A 24,426-nucleotide genomic window follows, 5' to 3' on the forward strand; every position below is an offset into this window, starting at 1 on the left:
CGTAACAAGTTCTGCATGGAACCAAAAAGTTCGTAAGAAGTTCTTTATGGAACCAAAAAATTCGTTAGAAGTTCGTAACTAAAGACGATAGTCCAAATGGAATCTTGGATTTTTTAAGGTACTTCACGGAGAAAAAAGTATAGTATTTTTAACAATAATCCACTTTTATTCAATTATATTTCTGATTAATTCTCGGCTAACTATAAATATCAAACTTTCAATTATATTTACAATAGATTATTAGATTGTTTTTGTGTGCTCAACAATGCATATAATAGATTCAATTATACCGATATGATTGATTTTGTGCACTCAACTATAAATATGATAGATTCAACTATAATCGATGATTGATGTCATAAATTCAACAATAATTATAGTAGATTCAATTATAATATTATGATTGATTTAAATATAAATATGATTGTTTCAATTATAATAATATAATTGATATAATTATTGTGTGTACTCAGCACACCCCTGGGAAGATGATGTCGTGTCATGCAGCAATCCTACACTGCAAAAAAATCTGAATCCTTAAAAGCACTGAAATTTAAAACCCTTAATATTACATGACATAGAACGCGATTTCGTTATGGAAATCTACTAAATTGAACCGTCAGCAGCACTGAAATTGAGTCACATCAATATTACATGACACAGAACACGATTTTTTAATGTAAAATTCCGTCACACATGATGCTTCTTTTTATTTACATCATATGTGATGTAATTTTACTAATATTTTTGTACACACAAAAATATGAATCCTTAAAAGCACTGAATAAGAATTTTCTGAAAATTACACGACTCGGAGTTTGAATGCAATTAATAGAACATAACACTGAACGCAATAATGTCATGTAAAAATACAGACTGTCGGAAACAGGCACACACAAAACGTCAGTGGCAGTGGAAGTCAGCGAAAAAATTTTGAACCAATTGCTCGTTTCACTCTTTTTACTAAAATTTAAGTTTGCCGTGCCAAACAGATAAAAAAATTTAGCACAGCGGTACGCTGATGGAATTTCAGGCGATTCGCATTGTTTTGTTTTTGGTGCGATATTTTGGTTTTCGAAATTGGAATTTCCATTGAAAGAAAACTATTTCCTCAATCGTCCTAGCATCCTCAAAGTCCGGCGAGAGGTTAAATTTGACCATATAAGTTGACGCAGTATGTGGAGCTACACCGGAAAGATGCCACCAGCAACGATTAGCGCTTCCTTCACTCGCTCAGCAGCCGCATAGGAACATTCCAACAGTAAGTTTTAACAACCTCATTGTGAGGCTTTCTGTTAATTTGTTTGAACTTCTTTTTTTGTTAAAGTACATCAACATCAAGGCCATGTCACAGAATGAAATTAAACCTCCAAGGATAATGCTTCAAGAACAAAAACCTATCCGAATAGAGGATACAGATCCACTTTGGCTGTTTGTCAAGCATCAGGTGAGGCGCAATCATTCAGGTATTTATTGTCGAGACCGAATGAAAACCATCGCCATTTTCTTTTTAATTATTCGGAACTTTTATTTGCGCAAAACTGACGCGATCCGATGCACACAAAATTAGTCTGTAAACTGATTTCCAACCAAGTTTCTCGTTCTCACCATACATTAATTTTCCCTTCTCTCTTCTGGAATAGACTCGTCTCTTCTTCTCCTTTTCAACATAATGCACTCTCGAAAGGGCACCCAGTCCGTGAGTCCGTTTGTTTCTCGTGCTCCCTCTCTTTGTAAACCGAAGGAAATAGGCACGAATAGGGATGTCAATCTTATAATGTTAATAAATTTTCAGATTCGTTTTTCTTTAAAGTCATTTATCTAGCTTTATTGCCTACATTTATGTCAAGCGTTATTCATTAATTTTCCCTTTTTCTTTACTTCAGGGTCCCCACCGATCTGGAGGTTATCAATAAGCTGAGAAAATCGGGAAAACTAAAAAACGAAATATAATAACCTATTCAGCGGATATGGCACAGCAAAGGTTCATGAAACTTGGTGACGGGAAACGCGTCTGGAAATCTAATTTCTTGTGCCCACTCTTTTTGGACCGGTTTCTGCCTACCAGCACAAAGCGCAAACGTACATCCAGTTGGCTTCCCCCGGAGCCAAAGGCATCATCCCGTTGCGGGCTATCTTACATCTTCGAAAGGTTTTAATGCTGCAATATTTTGGTAAGATAACGCGAACAACAGCAATCAAAACTAAAACCAACTAGAATATCTGAAAAGAGTTATTTTTATCTTTGGTGTTCTTATCATTCCCAGAAAAACTAAAATTTATGGCATCCGCATGACGCTTAATTGTACAAGTAGAAACTATTTTCTCATGTGAATTTATTCAATAAAAATCATGTTTGAACGTGTATAATGTCTTCCATTATTACATATCCAGAAATTAGTTTCAAATTGTAAACAAATGATACAAAAAAGTACTTCATAAAAAAATTGTAATATTACATCATGTAAATAAGAGAAACATTACGTATGACGGAATTTTCAGTGCGAATTGAACATTACACGTCTGTGAAATTACAGACGTGTAATGATCAACTCGCACTGAAAATTCCGTCATATGTGATGCTTCTTTTTATTTACATCACATATGATGTAATTTTACGGATTTTTTTCGTTGTGTGTACAGTATAAGTACACACAACGAAAAAAATCTGTAAAATCACATCACATGTGATGTAAATAAAAAGAAGCATCAAATATGACGGAATTTTCAGTGCTAGTTGGAAATTACACGCCAGTGAAATTTTGCAACGTGTAAAATAGAAATGATGTAAAATTTTGCAACGTGTAAAATAAAAATGATGTAAATTATAATCTCACTGAATATTGGAAGAGAAACTTTCCAATTGGAATTTGTTTTGTTTTATTTTTGTTTATATGATTCAATAATAAAATTTTCTCATCTCTTCATAAAAATTAAACCTTTTTATAACTAATTTAATTAATTTTATTTAGCGACAAAATTTTTTTAAGCAGTAGCACGCAATTTTTTTTTTATTAGGATTCACTTCACCCTTTCATTTTCTTCCCCGGATCCTAAGTTCAGTAACGTGGAGCCGCTTACGGAACCGCATCCCTGCTTCACGAAGATCTCCGGGAACCTCACTCGCGGGAAAACTGCTTAAAACAAATACTTTGGTGCACAACTTGACTTGACACTTTGTTTACTTTTGTCTATAGTCCTGTTCATGACAGTTTATAATTTTACATGACATTATCATATACAGGATATGTAATATTGATTAAACACAAATTCAATGTCGTTATCACATTCCATGACATGTAATTTTAATAAACTTCTTATTCAGTGTTGTTAAGAATTGTGTGCGACCAAAAACATTTGTAAAATTACATCACATATGATGTAACGAAAAAGAAGTAACACATATTATGGAATTTTCAGAGCGAGTTGAATATCACACGTCTATGAATTTCAAAAGACGTGTAAAATTTGAAAGACATGTAAATATTTAAGACGTGTAATATTTAATTCGCACTGAAAATTCCGTCATATGTGATGCTTCTTTTTATTTACATCATATGTGATGTAAATTTACATCAAATAATCACGTTCCGTGTCAAGTGAAATTCATGTCATTCGAATTCAGTGCTATTATGGTTTCAACTTTTTTCAATCTATAAATTTACATCAATAAATTGCGTTCAACGTCATGTAATATTAAAGGTTTTTCAATTTCAGTGTTGTTAAGGATTCAAATTTTTTTTCTGTGTATGTCATGACATCCGACAAGCATGAGCTCCGAGGTGATTTAGCCCTCTTTCGCATTCTAGACGCCGGACAGACCAGACGTGTATCCTTTGCGGTAAGTAAGGATGCAACAGGTTAAGGTCCGATCCACACATTTGGCGATTCCTGCCAGGAGCTTGCTTTATTGCAAGCAACTTGAGAGGACCAGCAAAAAAAATTGATTCCTTATTTTGGAAGAAAATTAAGGAATTCCCTGACAATTCAGGAATGCGTGGACGGGAGTTCGCATTGCAAAAATGGCGTCGACGGGAGTCCGCTTCCATGTGATGACGGGAGTCCGCATGATTTTTCTTAGTGTGTTTTGACGGGAGTCTACGTGGTTTATTTTTGAGTGCGTTGACGGGAGTCCGCATGATTTTCCAAAGTATGCGTAGACGGGAGTCCGTGTGGTTTATTTTTTTTTTTTTTGTGCGTCGACGGGAGTCCGCATGATTTTTCAAAGTGTGCGTTGACGGGAGTCCGCATGATTTTTCAAAGTATGCGTCGATGGGACTCCGTGTTGTTTATTTTTGTGTGCGTCGACGGGAGTCCGCATGATTTTCCAAAGTTTGCGTCGGTGGGAGTCCGCGTGGTTAATTGTCGTGTGCGTCGACGGGAGTCCGCATGATTTTCCTAAGTATGCGTAGACGGGAGTCCGTGTGGTTGATTTTTTTTTTGTGTGCGTCGACGGGAGTCCGCATGATTTTTCAAAGTGTGCGTTGACGGGAGTCCGCATGGTTTATTGTCGTGTGCGTCGACGGGAGTGCGCATGATTTTTCAAAGTATGCGTCGATGGGAGTCCGTGTGGTTTATTTTTGTGTGTGTCGATGGGAGTCCGCATGATTTTTCAAAGTATGCGTCGATGGGAGTCCGTGTGTTTTTTTTTGTGTGCGTTAACAAGAGTCCGCATGATTTTCCAATGAGTGCGTTGATGGAAGTCCGCGTGGTTAATTGTCATGTGCGTCGACAGGAGTCAACATGATTTTTCAAAGTTTGCGTCGACGGGAGTCCGTGTGGTTTTTTTGTGTGTGTGGACGGGAGCCCGCATGGTTTTTGATGCGTTCGTGGACGGAGTCCGCATGAATTTAAATTGCGTGCGTGGAGGGGAGTCCGCATGGTTTTGATGGCGCTGCCGGGATTCCGCACAACTTTTAAAGGACACGTAAGACAGCTTGAATTTATTGATGAAAGTAATTTATATGTTTGTTCCGCAAATACATTTCACTGTATTAATTCGTTGCTAGAAAATCCGTTGTGCCAACCGGAATTGCTCTCATCCAACAACTGACAACATTTATCAAAAGACACTATAATTTGATGACTCCTCATAATGCGTCGAAAGCAACGAAAATAGAGACCACTTGGACATGGCCTGTCTAGATTCAATCATAGTAAATTTCTTGACTGAACGAAATGAAAAACTACATGCATAGACACAAAGGAGGGATTGCCTTGCGCAAGCAAATAGATAGATATGTAAGATTAGGTCTTCAGGATCCGGAAGATGACGTGAGCGTATTTACTAGACTATATAAGACCTTGATATAGTGGTTCGTCAATAACGAATTTTATGGAAGTGAGAAATATCGATTTGAATTATGAGATTTTCGAAACAAGTATTTTTATATAAAATCTTTTCTTTCTTGGGACGAGAAGGGAGATGTGTGTACTCAGCACACCCCTGGGAAGATGATGTCGTGTCATGCAGCAATCCTACAGTATAAGTATGTCATGACATCCGACAAGCATGAGCTCCGAGGTGATTTAGCCCTCTTTCGCATTCTAGACGCCGGACAGACCAGACGTGTATCCTTTGCGGTAAGTAAGGATGCAACAGGTTAAGGTCCGATCCACACAATTATAAATATGATAGATTTAATTATATTTCTATGATTGATTCAATGAGGTCAACTATAAATATTGTAAATTGAATTTCTCTTTATATTAGAAGTTATCATATCTACAGATGTTTTTTTCGGATTAATTTTATGGCACCTTTTATTTTCTTTTGATTTATTCTTTAATCATTTCGCATCTAGTTTGTTTAAGCATCCATTTTTTGTTCGCCGCTTCGATCCCGGAAGAGCTGGCTAGAAGTACCAATATTTATATCCTGATTTCTCTGTCTGCTGTTGGAGATGCATGATTTGGAGTTTAAAAAGTCGTTCCCAGAAGGCGTCCTAAAAAGCTGCCGCATCAGAAGAGGATTGACCTAGTGGAGAGAAAATGCAATAATTTTAGTAATCAATGAAATCTAACAAAAGATACTACTAACCATTCTGATACACGACACTCCGGGGGTGACTCACTGGTGCTTTTTATCGATGGATTTGATTGGCAGGAAGATGGGTAGAAGTTTTCCTCGAGCGTAGATCAGACGTCGGAATTGACGAAAAAACGAATACCTCTGAGGACATCCGGCGAAATTAAACTCCAGGCTCCAACAACTATGCGCAAAATCTCCCGAATCAAAATTCTGAAACTCGCAGCCACTCCACTCCACCGTTTCAGTGGCCGAATTAATTTGGATTTCCTGGTAAGACTTGATGCACTAGGGAAAAGTCTATATGAACAAAATTTCATTTAACGAAATAAATCTTCGATAAAAATAAACAAATTTCTTACCGGTTGTTTCCCGACCAATTTTAGCTTCCCGGCGTTTCCGTTTTTTTTCTTCTCCAATGCCTCAGGGAACGCGACGTTGCTGGCCAATGATAAAAAACAGTTTCTCATCTCGGAAGACGGTCCGGCTGCTGGTTAACCGAAAAATTTGCCGATTTTTTTTCTTTTTTAATTTGCTGACACGCTCATGTGCAACTTACTCAAACGTTGGTTAAATCTTGTATGTGTATGTATTTATTTAGGTTTCACACGATCAATTATAAAAATATAGTAAAACTTACTATATTTATAGTTCAACGCCTAAAATCAATCATACGACTGTAGTTGAATCTATCATATTTACAATTGAATCAATTATACCACTACAGTTGAATTTATCATATTCACAGTTGAATCAATTATACCACTACAGTTGAATCTATTATATATATAGTTGAATGCCTAAAATCAAAGATACAATTGTAGTTGAATCTATCATATCTACAGTTGAATCAATTATACCATAACAATTGAATCAATTATACCATGACAATTGAATCTATTATATCCATAGTTGATTGCATAAGGTCAATCAGTAGTTTGTAGTTGAATCTATAGTATTTATAGTTGAATGCATACAATCAATCATACAGTTCAATCCATTATATTGATAGTTGATTGCGTAAGGACAATTAGAAGTTTGTAGTTGAATCTATTATATAAGTAGTTGAATGCGAAAAAATCAACTGTATTTCGATTATTGGTATAACAAGCTGAAATAATTGGAACAACTGTCGTCTTTTTTCTCCGTGTTGGAACGCACAAAAATGTTCTCTGCTACTTGTTTAGACTTTTTATGTTCGTTCAGAAGTCCAATTCAAGCACTCTTTTTCATTTCTCTCGAGGACCTTTTACTCAGCCAAATGTGAACTTTTAATACACAAGATTAAGTATCTATGCGACTTTTGGTTACTTGGGTATACATCAAGTCTCAGGTTTTATTCCTCAGGTTTAAAATCCTTTTTTAATCTCTTATGTCTCAGGTCTAAGGACCAATTTTGCATGTCCCATGGCTCAGATCTCAAGTCTCATGCCTCACGTCTCAGCACTCAGGTCTTACCTTTCAAGCTTCAGATCTAGTTACTAGACACTTCTCGCGTAAAATTGCTGTATCTGTCTCGTTTCTCAACTGATTTTTTCCAAAATTGAAAGTTTAGAAACCTCGCAATATCTAGCCATCAAAACCCAAAGAAAAAATATAACTCGCAATGTAACTCAAATATGTTTGTTCGCTCGGAGCACTCTCAAGATGAGAAGAGTGTCACACAGACGCGAGAGTACCGCGCCGAGAGAGCGAGGACGCGCCTAGAAGGTTTTAGGCGTTTCCATCTGGCGCAAGCACGTGGTCCTGTGCTTACGCGGCAGCCTATTTAAAGGCGCATTCCTTCAATGCGCCTCGAGTTAGTTCCATCCCATCCGTGATGGAGTCCATCTTGTGTGAATAGATAACTGAAGAGAAATAAAACGCGATAAGAGACAGAGTAGAAAATTGTGTAGTTGTTTCTGCCCTTCTCGTCCTGGAGTTTGTTCCTCTTCTCTGCTGAATCGACCAGTCACGACACACTGCTTGGAGCTCCGGTAGTTGATTGGTGGCGCAATCCACCATCACTATTATCTCGATCCAGTCTGCCGTGTCTACTGAAGAGAAGGCTCTCTTCTGGCACGTGTATCTCTGTGCGCTGTTCGCACCTCGCTTGCCAGTCCGGTCACCCTCAGTTCACTAGTAGATTCTTCCCGTGTTAGTCACTCGATAAAAAAACGATATTCAGCAACAACTATTTATAACGTTATTCAAAGTCAATGAAAAAAAAATCCAAAAAAAACATGCATCGGAAAAGGCTTATAGATCAGCTATGAAATGCCTAAAAATAATTTCACATAGTGTCCAACAAAGCTGAAGTTAGATAACTTCTAACTTCGTTGCATTGCTAACAAGAATATATTTTTTTGATTCACCTGAAAGAAAATTTTATACCGATTCTAGTGGTGTAACAACATTAGCGCTGCAATAGTTTACAAAATGCTGCGAAAATTAGCTTTCTTGGACACTAAGTGATTTTTTTTAGAATTCCGTAGCTGATCTACATTTTTTCCGAAGCATGTTTTTTCGGATTTTTTCTTCGACTTGAATAACGGAAGTGTAGTAGCTGAATATTGCCTGAGAAACATTTGAGTTACGTTACGAGGTTTCTTAAACTATAAATCGGTTGAGAAACAATAGAGATATAGCGGGTTTATCCAGGAGGAATGTCAAATTGACACTCCAGAAACTCTAACGGATAAAAAAATCCTGGGCCGGATGAGGATTCAAGAAGTCAGCATATTAATGAATGATTGTTGAGGAAATTATTCTTATCGGTTTTTATCTAAATTTTACATTCTTGAAAGGTTCTTTTGAATCTAACATTACCTTGATTACCTTGATAATTTGAATGTGCGCGTTTGGGGTCATATTCGCCTCCCCCTCCCCAGCTTTTGATGGTAACGTAACGAAAAAGTCAGTATTACAAAAGTATACTTATGTCTTAAATTACAGATTTCGCAAAAAAAAAAAACTGTACATTGCTCTAAATCAAGATATTTTTGAGAAAAACAATTCTGTTTTTTCGTGATTTGATCCAAAAATTCTGTGATGGATTTAATTTTAGTTGGGAAAAATCATATCATATTATCACTCTCATCATCTATCTCATCATCTTATCATTCATAATGACCGAAAAAAAATTATAATTTTGGAAATCTAGTCAAAATTCAAAAATTCGGTGAGATCTGTGCATATTTCAAAATTCTGTGTTCTGTAACACAGATTCTGTGTTAAAAATTTGTTAAAAATTCTGTGAAATTACAGATTTTTCTTTGACTTCGGCAAACTTGCTCTAAACAACAACGTTTATAATTCATTCCAGTTTCTTATAAATCATGCTTAAAATTTATTAATATTAAAAAATTATGGAAACATTTAGTATTCAGCTCAATTGATAAAACAATCATTTCCCAAACCGATTTCCATGAGTTCGAGCTCAAGTGTAAACATCAAACACTAGGAAATCGGATAGGTTTTCAATATCAGGCCACACCAATTGAATCGTTAAGTATTATAAAATAGCCAACCCGGTGTGCTTTGCTACACTTTGTAGAACTGAATGACTTTGTGTTAAAAATGATTTGAATTTTTGTTTATTAGTTTATCGTTTTCAATTGGAATTTCAACACCAAGAACAACCTCTTTAAATGAAAGCTGTTTCTCAAGCTTCGAAAAGTAATGAAGATTGATTCTTTTTCTGAAATAATGACTTTACTTTATTGGCTTCGTTTGTTTTCGAATTACCTATGCCAAAAAATATGTATATGAAACATTCGTATCGTAATACTCGCCACAGACGGACGTGTTTTTATTTTCTCGCAAGTGAATCGGAACAAACAGTTTGTGAGGAAATTTAACTTTGTTTGTCCAACATATTCGGGTTTGCACACCGTGGAGGACAGTTTGTTATCTGCTACAGGGTAACATAGTGTTCAGTGATCGTGAATCGTAAAGTGATTGATTAAGTGCGTGGCTTTCAGTTGACCGCCATCTGCAGAAGGACAATAGCAAAATCAACACAAAAGACCGCATTGCTGGATCGGCAGTTTGGTATAGGGTGTATCCCATTTAATTATTTTTTGGTTTTATTTTTTCCAAAACAATTTTTTTTTCTCTTCTATTGGTTTTTTCTCTTCCTCCGTCTGTTTCGCTACTTTTAAATCCTGACTATCATCTAAGCATAAGTTTTTTTTTATTGTACATATATATCTATAAGGTACACCGGGGTAAGTGTGGACGCGGGGTAAGTGTGGACGATGGCTATTAAAACAATACTGTGCACTATTTTTTCAAACTTTTAATGCAGAATGTTCAATTTACTTGTAATCTATCCAATAACTGTGAAAAAGATACGATTTAGACAATAACGGATGTTTACAGCGACTTTTTTTTGAATTTTCTATTTTCAACTACGATGTCGAGTTGATGTGCATCTTTTTCAATTGCAAACTTCTCCTAAGCTAGCTGGCTCTCGACGAAAAACTCTACATTGAAACAATCCTCAGATTCCAAACAACCAGTTAGGACAAGAAACGGCGGTTAAAAATAAAGAAAACAGAGTTTATTTACAAAAAACTAAAATTTTGTCTCCAACCCCTACCTGGGGTAAGTGTGGACGGGTTTAAAAAGACTTGATATTTACAATTTTTTTCAATTTTCTCTCCTTCATCCTTCATGAATGGGATTATTTATCTATATTTAGCATTCGTATCATGAAAAGTTGGGTAAACTACTTGTTTGTTCTGTGTTTTTGATAAAATCGAATCTCGTGTGTTGCAACATAAATTACAGACAATGATTATTGAAAGTTGCCTTACTAATAGTATCATGAACTTTTTTTAAAATTTTGGACGGTTCGAGCCATAAAGTAACGTATTCAACCAAGAAAACACATTTTTTTGGAAAATTTCCTGAGAAATTAAAGGGAAAATCTACCGTCCACACTTACCCCATAAAGCGGGGTAAGTGAAGACACCAGCAGTCCATAACAATTTACGTGATAACTTTTATCGCTTTGCTTCTATCGAGCTCATCTCTTCAGCGTTTGTAAACAACATGTTCTGCATCACATTGAACGTAATTTTATGAAAATTGCTCCGCTGCTGATTTTTCAATAATTTTTTAAAGTTGAACTATACGAAAACCCGTCCACACTTACCCCGGTGTACCTTATACAATTTTTCTTCTTCTTCTTTTGTTTGAGTTTTTTTTAAACTATTTTATTCAACATTACCAAGGTATCGTTCTCCACGTTAGCCCGGTATGTCGGAAAGCAACCGACTATCGGATGACGACGGCGAGGACGATGAGCACCCTCCATATCGGAAAGAAATCCCATCCGAGGAGTCTGAAAATACCCCCATTCAACTGATGTACCTATCGGACACGGAAGATTCCCCCTCCCCCGCTCCCAATCCAATTCAACAACCCTTTAGATTCGGCAATTCCCTCTTAACGTCTGAAACTCTTCCCCAAAAATCAAACCAGGCTAACCCCCCCTTAGAAAATTATTCAATGTTGCCGAAATCTGCCCCTCGCCGTCGGGTTTACCAAAATGAATCGATGGGACCCTGGGTAGTCTATTTCCGGTCCAAATCAAAGCCTCTAAATACCATTTCGATTTCCCGAGACCTCGACCGATCGTACTCTTCCGTAGTCAGCTACCAGCCGATGAGTCGGAACAAAATGCGCGTTGTTGTTGGTAGCTTGAAGGAAGCAAACGCCATTGCTTGTGACGAGAGATTTACGATCGAGTATTGCGTTTACGTTCCCGCTCGTGACGTGGAAATCGACGGAGTGGTAACCGAAGAGGGTTTGACCGTTGATGACCTAATGGAATCAGGGGTTGGCCGATTCAAGGATCCTGTTCTTCCAACGGTCAAGGTGTTGGACGCGCGACAATTAAAATCAGCATCTGGCGAGGGGGAAGAACGGACGTTTTCCCTGTCGAACTCTTTTCGGGTTACCTTCTCCGGCACTGCACTTCCTGATTACGTTGCGATCGGGAAGGTTCGTCTACCTGTGAGACTTTATGTGCCTTCGGTCATGTTCTGCCAGGATTGCAAGCAGTTGGATCATACGGCCGCCTACTGCTGCAATCAGGCACGCTGCTCTAAGTGCGGGGAGAAGCATGCGGAGGCTTCATGTACAATACAAGCATCAAGCAGGTGCTTGTATTGCACTGGTGAAGCCTCTCATGCTCTCTCGGCGTGTCCGAAGTAAATATCGCGCCGGGAAAAAATTAAGACTTCTTTGAAAATTCGTGTAAAAATGTCCTATAGAGACATAATTCTGAAGTCTTTGCCAATCGTCTCAGAGAATCAGTTTAACCTTCTAAGTGACCATGAGTCCGAAGGGGAGGATCCATGTGAAGGAACAGCAACTGGGCCATTTTCAAAAAATAATGTTTCACAGGCTCCAAAAAGGAAACGCATCACTAAAACACAAACCAGAGTAGCTGCCAGCAAATTTAATACTAAACGAAATCCTCAGAGTGGAAATAGTAATTCTAACCCTCCTATTCAAAGTCCTCCGGGTTTTAATCCATCCCCGAAGGACTTTCCTCCATTTTCTGGGAAGTCAAAACCCCAGGCTTTCTTTCAGAATTCAGGCCCATCAGTAGCTAACAGGAATGCAACAATTCCCAGAGAAACTGCATCTGATCCATCGTCAAATGGTTTTCCCAGCTTTTCGGCTGATGGTAAGATTAAATTCTCGGAAATTGTTGCGTTCATCCTGGACTTTTTCAGTGTACCAGCAGGATGGAGAACTATGATAAATATGTTTGTACCCCTTTTGAGAGAATTCTTGAAAAAGAAAGCTCTCACTATGACCCTCATCGCAGAAGCAATTTCTTTCGATGGATAATTCATCCAATGAGGGGAGAGAAATTGTTTCTGTATTGCAATGGAACTGCAGAAGTATTTTACCAAAATTAGACCCATTTAAAATATTGGTACACAATTTGAATTGTGATGTGTTCGCCTTATGCGAAACTTGGCTCTCTCCAAATGTAGATTTCACCTTCCATAGCCACAACATAATTCGCCTGGATCGTGATGGTCGAAGAGGGGGCGGCGTTCTTTTGGGGATCAAGAAATGCCACTCTTTCTATCGTATTCCACTACAACCATCTCCAGGTATTGAAGTCGTCAGTTGCCAAGCTAGAATTAAAGGTCAAGACCTTTGCCTAGCCTCGGTATATATTCCGCCAAATTCAAGCGTGAGCCGGAACCAATTGGCGAATATTATTTCACTTCTCCCAGAACCCCGGCTAGTTCTGGGAGACTTCAACTCCCATGGCGTGGGCTGGGGTAGCTCACGTGATGATGATCGTGCTAACATTATTTATGAGCTGTGCGACGACTTCAACATGACTGTCTTAAACAATGGGGAAGTGACTCGAATTAATGGATCCCAATCACAGCATAGTATTTTAGACCTTTCTTTAGCTTCTTCCTCTCTGAGTTTGGATTGTACGTGGAAGGTAATCCAAGACCCTCAGGGAAGCGATCATTTGCCTATCAATATTTCTATCATCAGTGGTCGTAGTCCACCCGAAGAAATCAATATTCCTTATGACCTCACAAGTAAGTACGCATCGGATGTCATTGAAGCCATCGACTCAACAGCCGAACTGTCTCCGGAGGCAGAGTACAGTTTTATTTCTGGAACAATTGTGGACTGTGCAATCGGAGCACAGGTCAGACGGAATGAAAGCTCGACGATACAGAAACGGCCTCCCACTCCGTGGTGGGATGGAGATTGCTCACGCGCGCGAGGTGAAAAGTGCAAGGCGTTTGTTGAGTTTCGCAGAACCGGATTGCCAGAGAAGTTCCAACGTTACTTGGCCTTGGAACGCAAGTTCAAGAACTTGATCAGGGGCAAGAAACGGGGGTACTGGCGGCGATTCGTGGATGGGTTATCTCGAGAAACGTCTTTGCACACGCTTTGGAGAACGGCACGAAACATGTGAAATCACACTCCTTCGAACGAAACTGAAGAAATTTCAAGTCGATGGCCGATACAGTTCGCGAAAAAGGTCTGCCCGGACGCAGCACCAGCTCAGAAACACTATCGGGATACAGAGAATAGTTCCGAAACGGAAGATCAATTCTCGATGGTCGAACTTTCACTTGCGCTCTGGTATTGCAACAATTCAGCTCCCGGACTGGACATAATCAAACTCAACTTGTTGAAGAATCTGCCAGATACCGCTAAGAAACGCTTGTTGAATTTATTCAATAAGTGTTTGGAGCTGAACATTGTTCCGCATGACTGGAGACAAGTGAAAGTCATCGCCATCCAAAAACCGGGAAAACCAGTTTCTGATTACAACTCGTATAGGCCGATTGCAATGCTCTCGTGTCTCCGGAAATTGCTCGAAAAAATGATTCTCTTTCGGCTGGATAAATGGGTTGAATCAAACAATCTGTTGTCAAGTACACAATTTGGATTCCGTAGAGGCAAGGGTACGAACGACTGTCTAGCATTACTTTCATCAGACATTCAATTGGCGTTTGCCCAAAAAGAGCAGATGGGGGCAGTATTTCTGGACATCAAAGGGGCATTCGATTCGGTGTCCATAGAAGTGCTATCTAGTAATCTTAACTCTTGCGGACTTTCACCAATTTTGAACAATTTTCTATATAACCTGTTGTCTGAAAAAATCATGCATTTTAGCCATGGATAAACCAAAGTTGAACGAATTAGTTACATGGGTCTACCCCAAGGCTCATTTTAAGCCCCCTGCTATACAACTTTTATGTCCGAGAAATCGATGCTTGTATGGCACAAAATTGCACGCTAAGACAGCTTGCGGATGACTGTGTTGTTCATATCACAGGTAAAAAAGGCACTCAAATTAAACCTCCGTTACAAGAAACTCTAAATAATTTATCACATTGGGCCAGGAATCTAGGCATCGAGTTTTCGCCTAGTAAAACCGAGTTAGTAGTTTTTTCAAGGAAGCATTCCCCTCCTCAAATAGAGCTTCTTATGATGGGTAGAACTCTAACTTAATCTATTAGTTTTAAATATTTGGGTGTCTGGTTCGACTCTAAATGCCTCTGGGGAAAACATATTAGGTACTTGACTCAAAAATGCCAAAAGAGAATCAATTTTCTTCGAACGATTACTGGAACCTGGTGGGGTGCTCATCCACAGGATCTCATCAGGTTATACCAAACAACGATACTGTCGGTCATAGAATAGGGAAGCTTTTGCTTTGGGTCCGCCGCGCAAACCCACTTGATTAAACTAGAACGAATACAGTATCGTTGTTTGCGTATTGCCATGGGTTGTATGCAGTCGACACATACGATGAGTCTCGAAGTACTGGCGGGAGTAATGCCGTTGGAAAATCGTTTCTTCGATTTATCGCTACATTTCCTAATTCGAAGTGTAACTATGAATCCTTTGGTGATAGAAAACTTAGAAAGGCTTATGAATATTAATCCGCAAGTCAAATATGTAAACAATTATCATACTTTTGTCAATTAGAAATAAATCCTTCTTTATTAAATTCGGACACGAGTCACTTTTACCCGATTAGCAGTTCCTTGATAAAATTCGATCTGTCCATGACCGCTGACATCCGTGGAATTCCAGATCACGTCCGACCCAACATCATTCCTTCAATCTTTGCTTCAAAAGTACGTGAAATTGATCTTATAAAAATGTCTTTACTGATGGTTCTAGAATCGACAACGCGACTGGCTTCGCAGTGTATAATGAGGGCTTTGAAGCTTCGTTCAAGCTTCGAGAGCCTTGCCCCGTTTACACTGTTGAGCTAGCCGCTATTTACTGCACCTTGGAACACATTCGCACACTGCCCGCAGACCACTATTTCATCTACTCGGATAGTCTCAGCCTCAGCTCTCAGCTCCGTTGAGGCGATTCGATCGATGAAACTGATGAAGCGCTCTTCCCATTTCTTGCTGGAAATTTCTGGGATATTGGGCGCTCTGATCGAAAATTCGTATAGAATTACCTTAGCTTGGATCCCGTCTCATTGTCTTATACAAGGCAATGAGAAGGCGGACTCATTGGCTAAGGTGGGCGCGTTACAAGGCGAAATCTTTGAGAGGAATTATAACTTACAATGAATACTTTTCAATACCTCGCACTTTAGCGATTAACGCTTGGCAGTCTATCTGGGACAATGGCACAAAGGGACGTTGGCTCCATACGATTATCCCTAAGGTTCCGACGAAGGCATGGTCATGTCATGTCGGCTCATGTCAAATCACTGCTGGCTTGACGCGCACTTGTTTCGTATTAATCTCGCTGCAACCAATGTTTGCGTATGTGGGGATGGCTACCACGACATCGATCATGTTGTATGGACGTGTGAAAGGTATGGTCAAACGAGGGCTTGGCTACTGGATACCCTTAGGGCCCGAGGTAGACTACCTGGTGTTCCAATTCGAGACATTTTGGCAAACTTAGATTTTAGATATTTGTTCCCAATTTACAAATATCTCAAGCTGTCTGACTTGGTCGTTTAGTCCGCTTATCCACGTAAACTCTCCCCTTGTGTGTTCTTCATTTAATGTCTGTTTTGTTTATTTATTAGTACCACCTCTCATCCAACGGGTTCGACACATTTCTGAAGAAGGCTGGCCAGAAGATCGGAAACCGATACCAAACCGTAACTACCGAAACCACAGCTACAGGAGGCCACCACCGGACCCTAATGGAAATCTGATATTGGAGAATAACCCCTATAAAACCCATCCTTTTCCCTTGTTTAAAGGTTTTTTTTAAACTGTTGAGTCGCCGCGACTATTACGGCCCCCTTCCCTACTAACCTAGTGAAACGAATACACTCGGCACATTGAAACTTTGTAAAAGTAAAAGGCCTTTAATAAACTAGTTTTAAATATAGATGCATGTTTATGAAAGCTATCCTCCTCCTTCCCGTCGTTCCTCTGAAAGAAATAAAGAAAAAACATTTCTTGTACCTACTCCAAAAATTAAACTTTTTGTATGCCTGGTTTGGTACGCTGTGACATCAATTAAAGTATTATTTGGTTCTATTCGAACTTAATTTTACATCTTTTCTGTCTCTAAAGCTATTATAATAAGACAAAACAAAGGTGCTGCATACATTCAGGGGTAAAAACCGCGTGTGAGACATAAGGCATAAGGCCACCTAGCGGTTTATTTCGGAAGCAAGTAGTTCCGCTCAAGATAAAAAATGGTTCCACACAAGATCATATTTAACTTTTGAAAACTTCGCAATTAATTGATATGTTGGTGGAAAACTTGTTACAAAAACCCAAATAATGCGTTTTTATGAGTTTTCCTACCATTTTATTCATTAAGAATCAATTTATAATGGTCAAGGGTTACATAAATTGACGTTCAGAGTCAGCATAGATTCGTGAAAATTGCAGCAGAAATACGTATGTTTTTAAAGCTTCTAATAACATTATTTCATTTAATAAATTTTGGCAAAATTGGCAACGTTTGTATGAAAAGATCTCGAAAAAGTGTTTTTAAACATTTCGATAACAGTCATATAGATTGCCTAGATCTTAGGAAAAGTAAATGGTTTCGTTCCAGATCAGATTTCGACTAGTTCCGCTCAAGTTATTTACCCTTCCGTTTCAAAGATTACAAACTTGATCAATTGCTAAGTTCGGCCCACAGTTCCTTCATTGTATTTTGGTTCCTAATTTTTTGTTCTTTGGTCGTTCGCGAAATTTTCAAGCCTCGCACGACGAGCCTCCACGCACAAACACCGAAAAGTGTGATCTCGAAAACTTATGTGTACGTAGGAATCTACAATCTCTTCAATACGCCTCGTCAACACAATCAACCGCTCAGTTCAACTTGTTATCTCGCTGCTGCTAAATTTTTTTCAGCCAATGAGCGAAAAACATTCCGGTTACCAACCCGCACAAAAAAAGTTATGTTAAATAATTTGCTAGGGTGGGCCATTTGGTAATTGGTAGATTGCTGATCGAGCATATTTTTCTAGGTAGAAATTAACGAAAAAAAAAAGGCTTTGACATTAGGTATTTCAATTTACCTGGAATCTATCGATCCCGTCGTATTATTTCAGAGTTTCTGTTAGTTCTGGTTAAACTATATGGGTTCTGCTTAACTAAAGTTAATTTTTTAAAACAAATCCCTTGACATAAACTGCTACTACCCATGGACTAGCTATTTACCCCTATTAAAATTATTCCAATCTTTCCAGTGACACATTCTTATGGGGAACCAGCCCACAAACGTCGAGCGCAATTTTTGGCTCCCCATCTATCAGTGCCAATCGTTGTCGGTAGATTATTTTTCTTTCCAAATGTTAGTGGGTTGCCATCTACCCTGTCTGGAGAGGCCAGACACCAGTAAATTGCTTCCATCATCACGTTTCAGTTGATTAACGAGTCTGTTCGCGATCGGTTTGGTTTTCTGTTCCCGCCCGTGTCACGTTGTCGTTTGCTTTTTGCTCAAGATGATGCAGAATGTGCTGAAAAATGCCCTTCGTACGGCAACCATGTGCCGCAAAAATATAATACAACCGGCAGCTGCGGCCAAGTTTTCCTCGTCCTCGTTCGGTATAAATCAGGGAGCCACTGCACCGTTGACCTTCCTAACCGAAGATGAGCAAATGATGAAGGAAACCGTTGCCAAGTTGGCACAGGAGCAGATCCAACCGCTGGTCGCCAAAATGGACAACGAACACCAGTTTGATCCTAGTGTGATCAAGGCTGTGTTCGATAATGGCCTTATGGGAGTTGAGGTCGGTGAGGAATACGGTGGAAGCGGGTGTAACTTTATGACCATGATGTTGGTAGTTGAGGAGCTCTCCAAGGTCGATCCAGCCGTGGCAGCTCTGGTTGATATCCACAACACGTTGGTCAATTCTCTCATGATCAAACTGGGTACGGAAGAGCAAAAAAAGAAATATCTTCCCAAGCTGTGCCAGGAATACAGTGGCAGTTTCGCACTTTCGGAACCATCGGCTGGCTCGGATGCGTTCGGCTTGAAGACAACTGCCAAGAAGGACGGCAACCACTACATTCTGAATGGAAGCAAAATGTGGATTTCCAATTCGGACATGTCTGGAATGTTCCTGATCATGGCCAATGCGAACCCATCGGCTGGGTACCGTGGAATTACGACCTTCATTGTAGACCGCGAAATGGAAGGTTTCACTGTAGGCAAACGTGAAAATAAGCTCGGAATCTGCGCCTCAGGTACCTGTCAGCTTCATCTGGACAATGTGCGCGTTCCCGAAGAGAACATTCTTGGAGAACTGGGCAAGGGCTACCAGTATGCCGCAGGTTTCCTCAACGAAGGTAGAATCGGAATCGGCGCACAGATGATTGGACTGGCTCAGGGATGTCTGGACGCTACCATCCCATACCTACTGGAGCGGAAACAATTCGGATCGGATATTTACTCGTTCCAGAGTATGCAACATCAGATCGCGACAATCGCAACCGAAATCGAAGCCGCACGACTGTTGGTTTATAACGCTGCACGTCTCCAGGAAGCTAAGGTACCCTTCCTGAAGCAGGCCGCTATGGCCAAATTATACGCCTCGGAAGTTGCCCAGCGAACCACGGTTAAGTGTATCGATTGGATGGGAGGAGTTGGCTTCACCAAAGACTTCCCACAGGAGAAATTCTACCGTGACTGCAAGATTGGCGCCATCTACGAGGGAACGTCCAACATGCAGCTCAGCACCATTGCCAAGGTTATGAAGAAGGAATATCAGGCATAAATCTTTTGTGGAACACCAATTTTCCCAAAAAATCAACCGTCTTCCAGTTACGTAATCGAATTTGCGTTTCATCAACGAGCACCTTCCAGAAACAAGATTCATATCTGCAAAATAAAAAAAAAACTTCTAACACATACATCGCAACTGCCAACCAATGATTCGATCAACGACAACCATACAGCGAGAATTCTGATAAAGCAATTCCACACATGTTCGTTGGGGCAAAATAATAACTGATCTCCTTGCCCCAAAATCGCACGAGAGCTGAATGAGTTTCTAATTCCAGTTGCGATGTGCTCTGTACGTTGAATACCTTGAGCTCAAAAGCGAACGCCCCTTGAGTGAGACGGCACGCTCGCTTTTATGGACGATGAACGTACGCAAATACGAAAAAAAAATCTAATCTGATGATAGAAAAGCCGCATTTGCTGAATAGATAAGCAATCGCAATAACAATAATTGAAAAAGGGAACCGATGCATTTAAAAACCATTAATTTCTATATACATTTTGCAATTATAATAATTTAAGTATACAGTTAGCACAAGCATTTATCGCGCTCAATTACCAATTCTATGTGAAAACTTTTTTCCCGCGGTGATAAAGTTGGGAGTAGACGTCGAAAAAAATTATTATGAATAGAGGTGATAATAATTCAATACGCAAATGATCTATGTTGAAGTAACAAAAAAAAACTCACAATACGGAATTTGAGATCCAATTGTTGTTGGAAATTTGATACTGTGCGATAATGGTAAAATAAAATCACTTTTCAATAAAAAAAAATACAAACAATTTCTTATCACATATCCTGGTGCAGCTATTATCAGTTTGGTTACAAGGGTCAACAAGTCAAACTCGTGACTGGATGTAACTGGTTTCTCTAAAACGGCTTTACATTTCAGGATTCCTGGTTTGCCTTTGAAAAAAGTCAACCCATGACCCATTTTTGTAAAAATTTATATGTGCACAGTAAACTTTTTCCTCGATTTCCAGATAAAAAAACATTTCTGGGTACGTTCAGCATTCCAAAATTTTCCTAATGTTGACATTGAGCAGCTTGCCGGCTAGCTCAGTCATAACATTTTCATGTACATTTGAATAATTTCATTCGATTTTATTTGGCCAAGCCATTTTTTTGTTTTGTTGCACAACAAATGCAACAATCGATTTCACATTTTAAGCAAATCAATGGTCTGGTACCTTCTTGACCTGAGGGCTTGCGGAAGGACTTAACATTTCTCCTACTCGAGATTCCAACAAGCTGGTCGCTCGCAACCAGCATAAAAACACCTACGGTCATCAGAAAACCATTTGCCATCATTGTCGTTATCGGCTGCTCCAGCCAAATTCGGAATGGCATCCGCCTTCGAATGCGGCCCAGAGTGAGGACCTGCCTCCCGAGGACCAAAAGCACTAGAACGCGCAGCTCCTGGACGGCTCGATGTCCGACTCACAAGAACCGGCCACTGATAGCTCCGCCAAATGATTATTTTGGTAGTTCCTGACCGGTAATTCCGGCTGACGCGATCACCCGTGTTGTTGTCCGTTTTAAAGAAACAGATGCAAAGAAAAATAGAAGAGGGGAAGAAAAAAGTCCTGTGGCAATTCTGGTATAAGAACTGTGGCCACATTCATTTTCTTTTTGTGTGTTGCTCACCCTTTTCACTATAGGGGCTCTTTTTTGGTTTTCCTTTCCTCTTTCTGCGTGCTTCTGTTTCTCTCGTGGTGTGAAAGATGGTTCTTTTTGTTCCCGTGCCGTGCATGGGTATGTCTGAAGGGCGTAGACACGAAAGTTAATTGTCGGTTTTGAATGGCACGATATTGATATGGAACTCATCAATTTCCTGTTTTTAAAACGGCTCACCAGAATCATGTATGGCAGGATGGGTAGGATCCTTGCAAACACGGTAATTTAATTCTTACGGCACACCAAGAACAAACACGGCGCTGAGCGGAAGCGTGTCGTCGTGTGGTTGTTGTTGTGTTTTCTTGAAATCGTTCTCGTATTGTTAAGCCTAGTCCACACTAGGAGACGATTCGTCTCGAGACGGTCTCAGCGTCTCCCATTTTCTTCGGGAGACACTGAGACCGTCTCATGTTTCCAACAACAACAACAGACAACAAAGTTTGTCTCACAACAAAAATCGCAGTTCATGTTGCCTAGTGTGGACTAGGCTTTACGGTTGTGAGACACTTGAACTGAAGGTGGCGCTATCTGTGGCCAAAAGAAGAGCAATCATAATTTGAGTATGAGCTTGTATAATAGAGTGGCATTACGCCTCGCACCTTAAGACTAAAGTAACAATAATGTCGACTTACATATTTACTGCATGCATGACTCGCTCGCACTGTGATATGTTCATCACGGAATCGCTGTTCCCCTCGCTTGAACGTCCTTTGGCTTGTTTTGGTTGCAGGTTAGGGTGTCGATACTGGCCACACTGGTTGATTCGAATGCGACCTTCTCGAAGGCAAGCACCCGATTCCGAGCCCCAATCTGCCGAGAAGAAACCGACGCGAGTCCTAAAGTACCGCTACCTGCAGCCTACTTCCAGGACGGAACAAAAACTCCCGCAGTCTGCTTGCGGTGTGGAACTAAATTCCTGCAGTCTGCTTCCGGTGCCGCACAAAAAACTGGCAGTCTGCTTCCGTGCGGAACAAAATTCCCGCTTCCGGCGCGGCACAAGAAACTCGCAGTCTGCTTCCGTGCGGAACAAAATTCCCGCTTCCGGTGCGGCACAAAAAACTCGCAGTCTGCTTCCGTGCGGAACAAAATTCCCGCTTCCGGTGCGGCACAAAAAACTCGCAGTCTGCTTCCGGTGCGTGATAAAAACTCTGCAGAAATGTTCAGCATTAGCGTGTGCTGTTAAGGGGGGTGCTTTATGACTTACCTCTAGGAGGGGTTGTTTTGGTCCGGCAATATTCCACCGCGACCAGTTGGAGATGCCAATAGTTGGTCAGACACGGCAACGGAACGACCAATGTGATATAAGGCATCTATTTCAGCTTTGTGAGCTACCTCTGTGGGAGGGTTTTTTTTCCTTTTCGGCACGTGTCGATGCTTCCGCAGGTTGTGATATCCTCGGGACCCAGGAAACTGATAAAAATCAGGAATGCGATCCTGCCTCCTTGAGGGTTTTTGTTTGTCGGCTGCCGCGTGGATGACGATATTGTTTTGCTCGCCCAAACGTAACCGGATATGCAGAGCAATCTCAAAATCAATGTCGGAAAGACCAAGTCGATGGAGATCAACACAGGAAATCCCTCCAGTTTCATGGTAGCTGGACAACAAGTTGAGACAGTGGAGTGCTTCCAGTATCCTGTATCCAGTACGCCTGATGGTGGTACCAGGAAAGACATCGAAACCCGGATCAGAAAGGCCCGATTTGCGGTTGTGAGTCTCCGAAACATCTGGCGGTCACGCCAGATCTCTCTACGAACGAAAATCCGAATCTTCAACTCAAACGTCAAATCCGTATTGCTGTACAGGTGCGAAACTTGGTGCACATATGCGGTGACGACGCGAAAACTGCAAGTATTTGTAAACCGCTGCCTGCGGAATATCATCCGCGCTTGGTGGCCTGGCAACTGGATCTCGAATGAGGAACTACATCGCCGGTGTCATCAAAGGGCGCTAGAAATCGAGATTCGGGAACGTAAGTGGAGATGGATTGGGCACACGCTGCGAAAAGATGAAAACGAGATTTGCAGAGAGGCGCCAGATTGGAATCCAGAAGGACATCGAAGAAGAGGCAGGCCCAGAAACTCGTGACGGCGAAGCCTAGCCGCTGAAATCCGAACTGTCGACGAGAATCTTGACTGGGACCAGATGAAGACGCTGGCTCCGGATCGTCAACAGTGGAGGTCTTTTACCACGGCCCTATGCACCGGAGGATCGGCGCGGGATCATTAAGTAAGTAAGTAGCGTGGATGAAGCGCACCAACCTTTTTTCCCTCCTTTTTTTGACGTTTATGCTCAGCGGTTTTTTTTAACCGGGCAACTTGAAGTTGTTCGGGCGTCGAGAAATTTTCTTGCGTCGCTACACGCTCGTTTGCCTTCAGCGCAAGTTCCTTCACGCAGTGGGTGAATAACGGCGTGTTCGTAAATTGATTTTTTCTATCGATGCTGGCGTTCGTAAATTCAACAAACTGTATGCAAAAGCATTGGAAGGTGTTTTGACATCTACCAAAAAAATCGATGCATCACCAAACAAATCAGTTTACGAACACGCCGTAACTATGCATGTTTTGGGTGCTTTAATGCTACATCTACATTAATACTCAATTTTGCTCGAAAACGTTACAATATTGCGTGATTTGATTTCTTCTGACAACAGCGGGTATTCAGGTCGACTTAGGCCGATGACATAGTGAGTGCGATGCGATGCGAACCGGCGAATGCGATTCAATGCGGCGAACCACATTTGATTAAAATGTATGTGAATCACTTAAACCTGACATACTCGACGCGGCGAAGCAGATGTCAATTTGTTCCACCGCTCGAGTTCGCATTGGCCGCGTTCGCCAATTCGCATCGCATCGCTCTCACTATGTCATCGGCCTTACAACACTGCTTACACTTTTGGTGCACGGAGCGTAATTTGCACTGAGTTTTTTTTTGTTTTTTTTTTTGTATAATATTTTTATTTACTAAATCTTTTTACAGGTTAATCCGA

The 24,426-nt window shown here is 40.4% G+C and overlaps 2 protein-coding genes and 2 long non-coding RNA genes across 4 annotated transcripts in view; 3 read left to right on the forward strand and 1 right to left on the reverse strand.

Moving 5' to 3' along the window:
- LOC129743144 (cysteine sulfinic acid decarboxylase) overlaps nucleotides 1-24,426 on the forward strand; it is a 134,802-nt gene that overhangs the window by 67,545 nt on the left and 42,831 nt on the right. The gene's annotated exons all lie outside the window — the stretch shown is intronic.
- On the forward strand, nucleotides 548-2,411 carry LOC129743150 (uncharacterized). Its single transcript, XR_008736591.1, has 3 exons — nucleotides 548-1,261; nucleotides 1,328-1,447; nucleotides 1,887-2,411. It is a non-coding gene; the product is annotated as an uncharacterized LOC129743150 (long non-coding RNA).
- Nucleotides 5,802-6,630, reverse strand: LOC129743148 (uncharacterized). The gene is made up of 3 exons (XR_008736589.1): nucleotides 6,391-6,630; nucleotides 6,041-6,328; nucleotides 5,802-5,977 (listed from the first exon to the last, which is right to left on the reverse strand). It is a non-coding gene; the product is annotated as an uncharacterized LOC129743148 (long non-coding RNA).
- On the forward strand, nucleotides 18,383-20,527 carry LOC129743146 (short/branched chain specific acyl-CoA dehydrogenase, mitochondrial). Its single transcript, XM_055735118.1, has one exon. It carries the CDS (start codon nucleotides 18,474-18,476, stop codon nucleotides 19,746-19,748), a length of 1,275 nt encoding a protein of 424 aa, XP_055591093.1. The 5' UTR covers nucleotides 18,383-18,473; the 3' UTR covers nucleotides 19,749-20,527.

This window comes from Uranotaenia lowii, chromosome 2 (genome assembly GCF_029784155.1).
Source record: "Uranotaenia lowii strain MFRU-FL chromosome 2, ASM2978415v1, whole genome shotgun sequence".
Lineage (NCBI taxonomy): Eukaryota > Metazoa > Arthropoda > Insecta > Diptera > Culicidae > Uranotaenia > Uranotaenia lowii.

Excerpts from the sequence above, each read along its gene's own strand:
- LOC129743146 (XM_055735118.1), top strand. The coding sequence starts at position 18,474 with ATGATGCAGAATGTGCTGAAAAATGCCCTTCGTACGGCAACCATGTGC.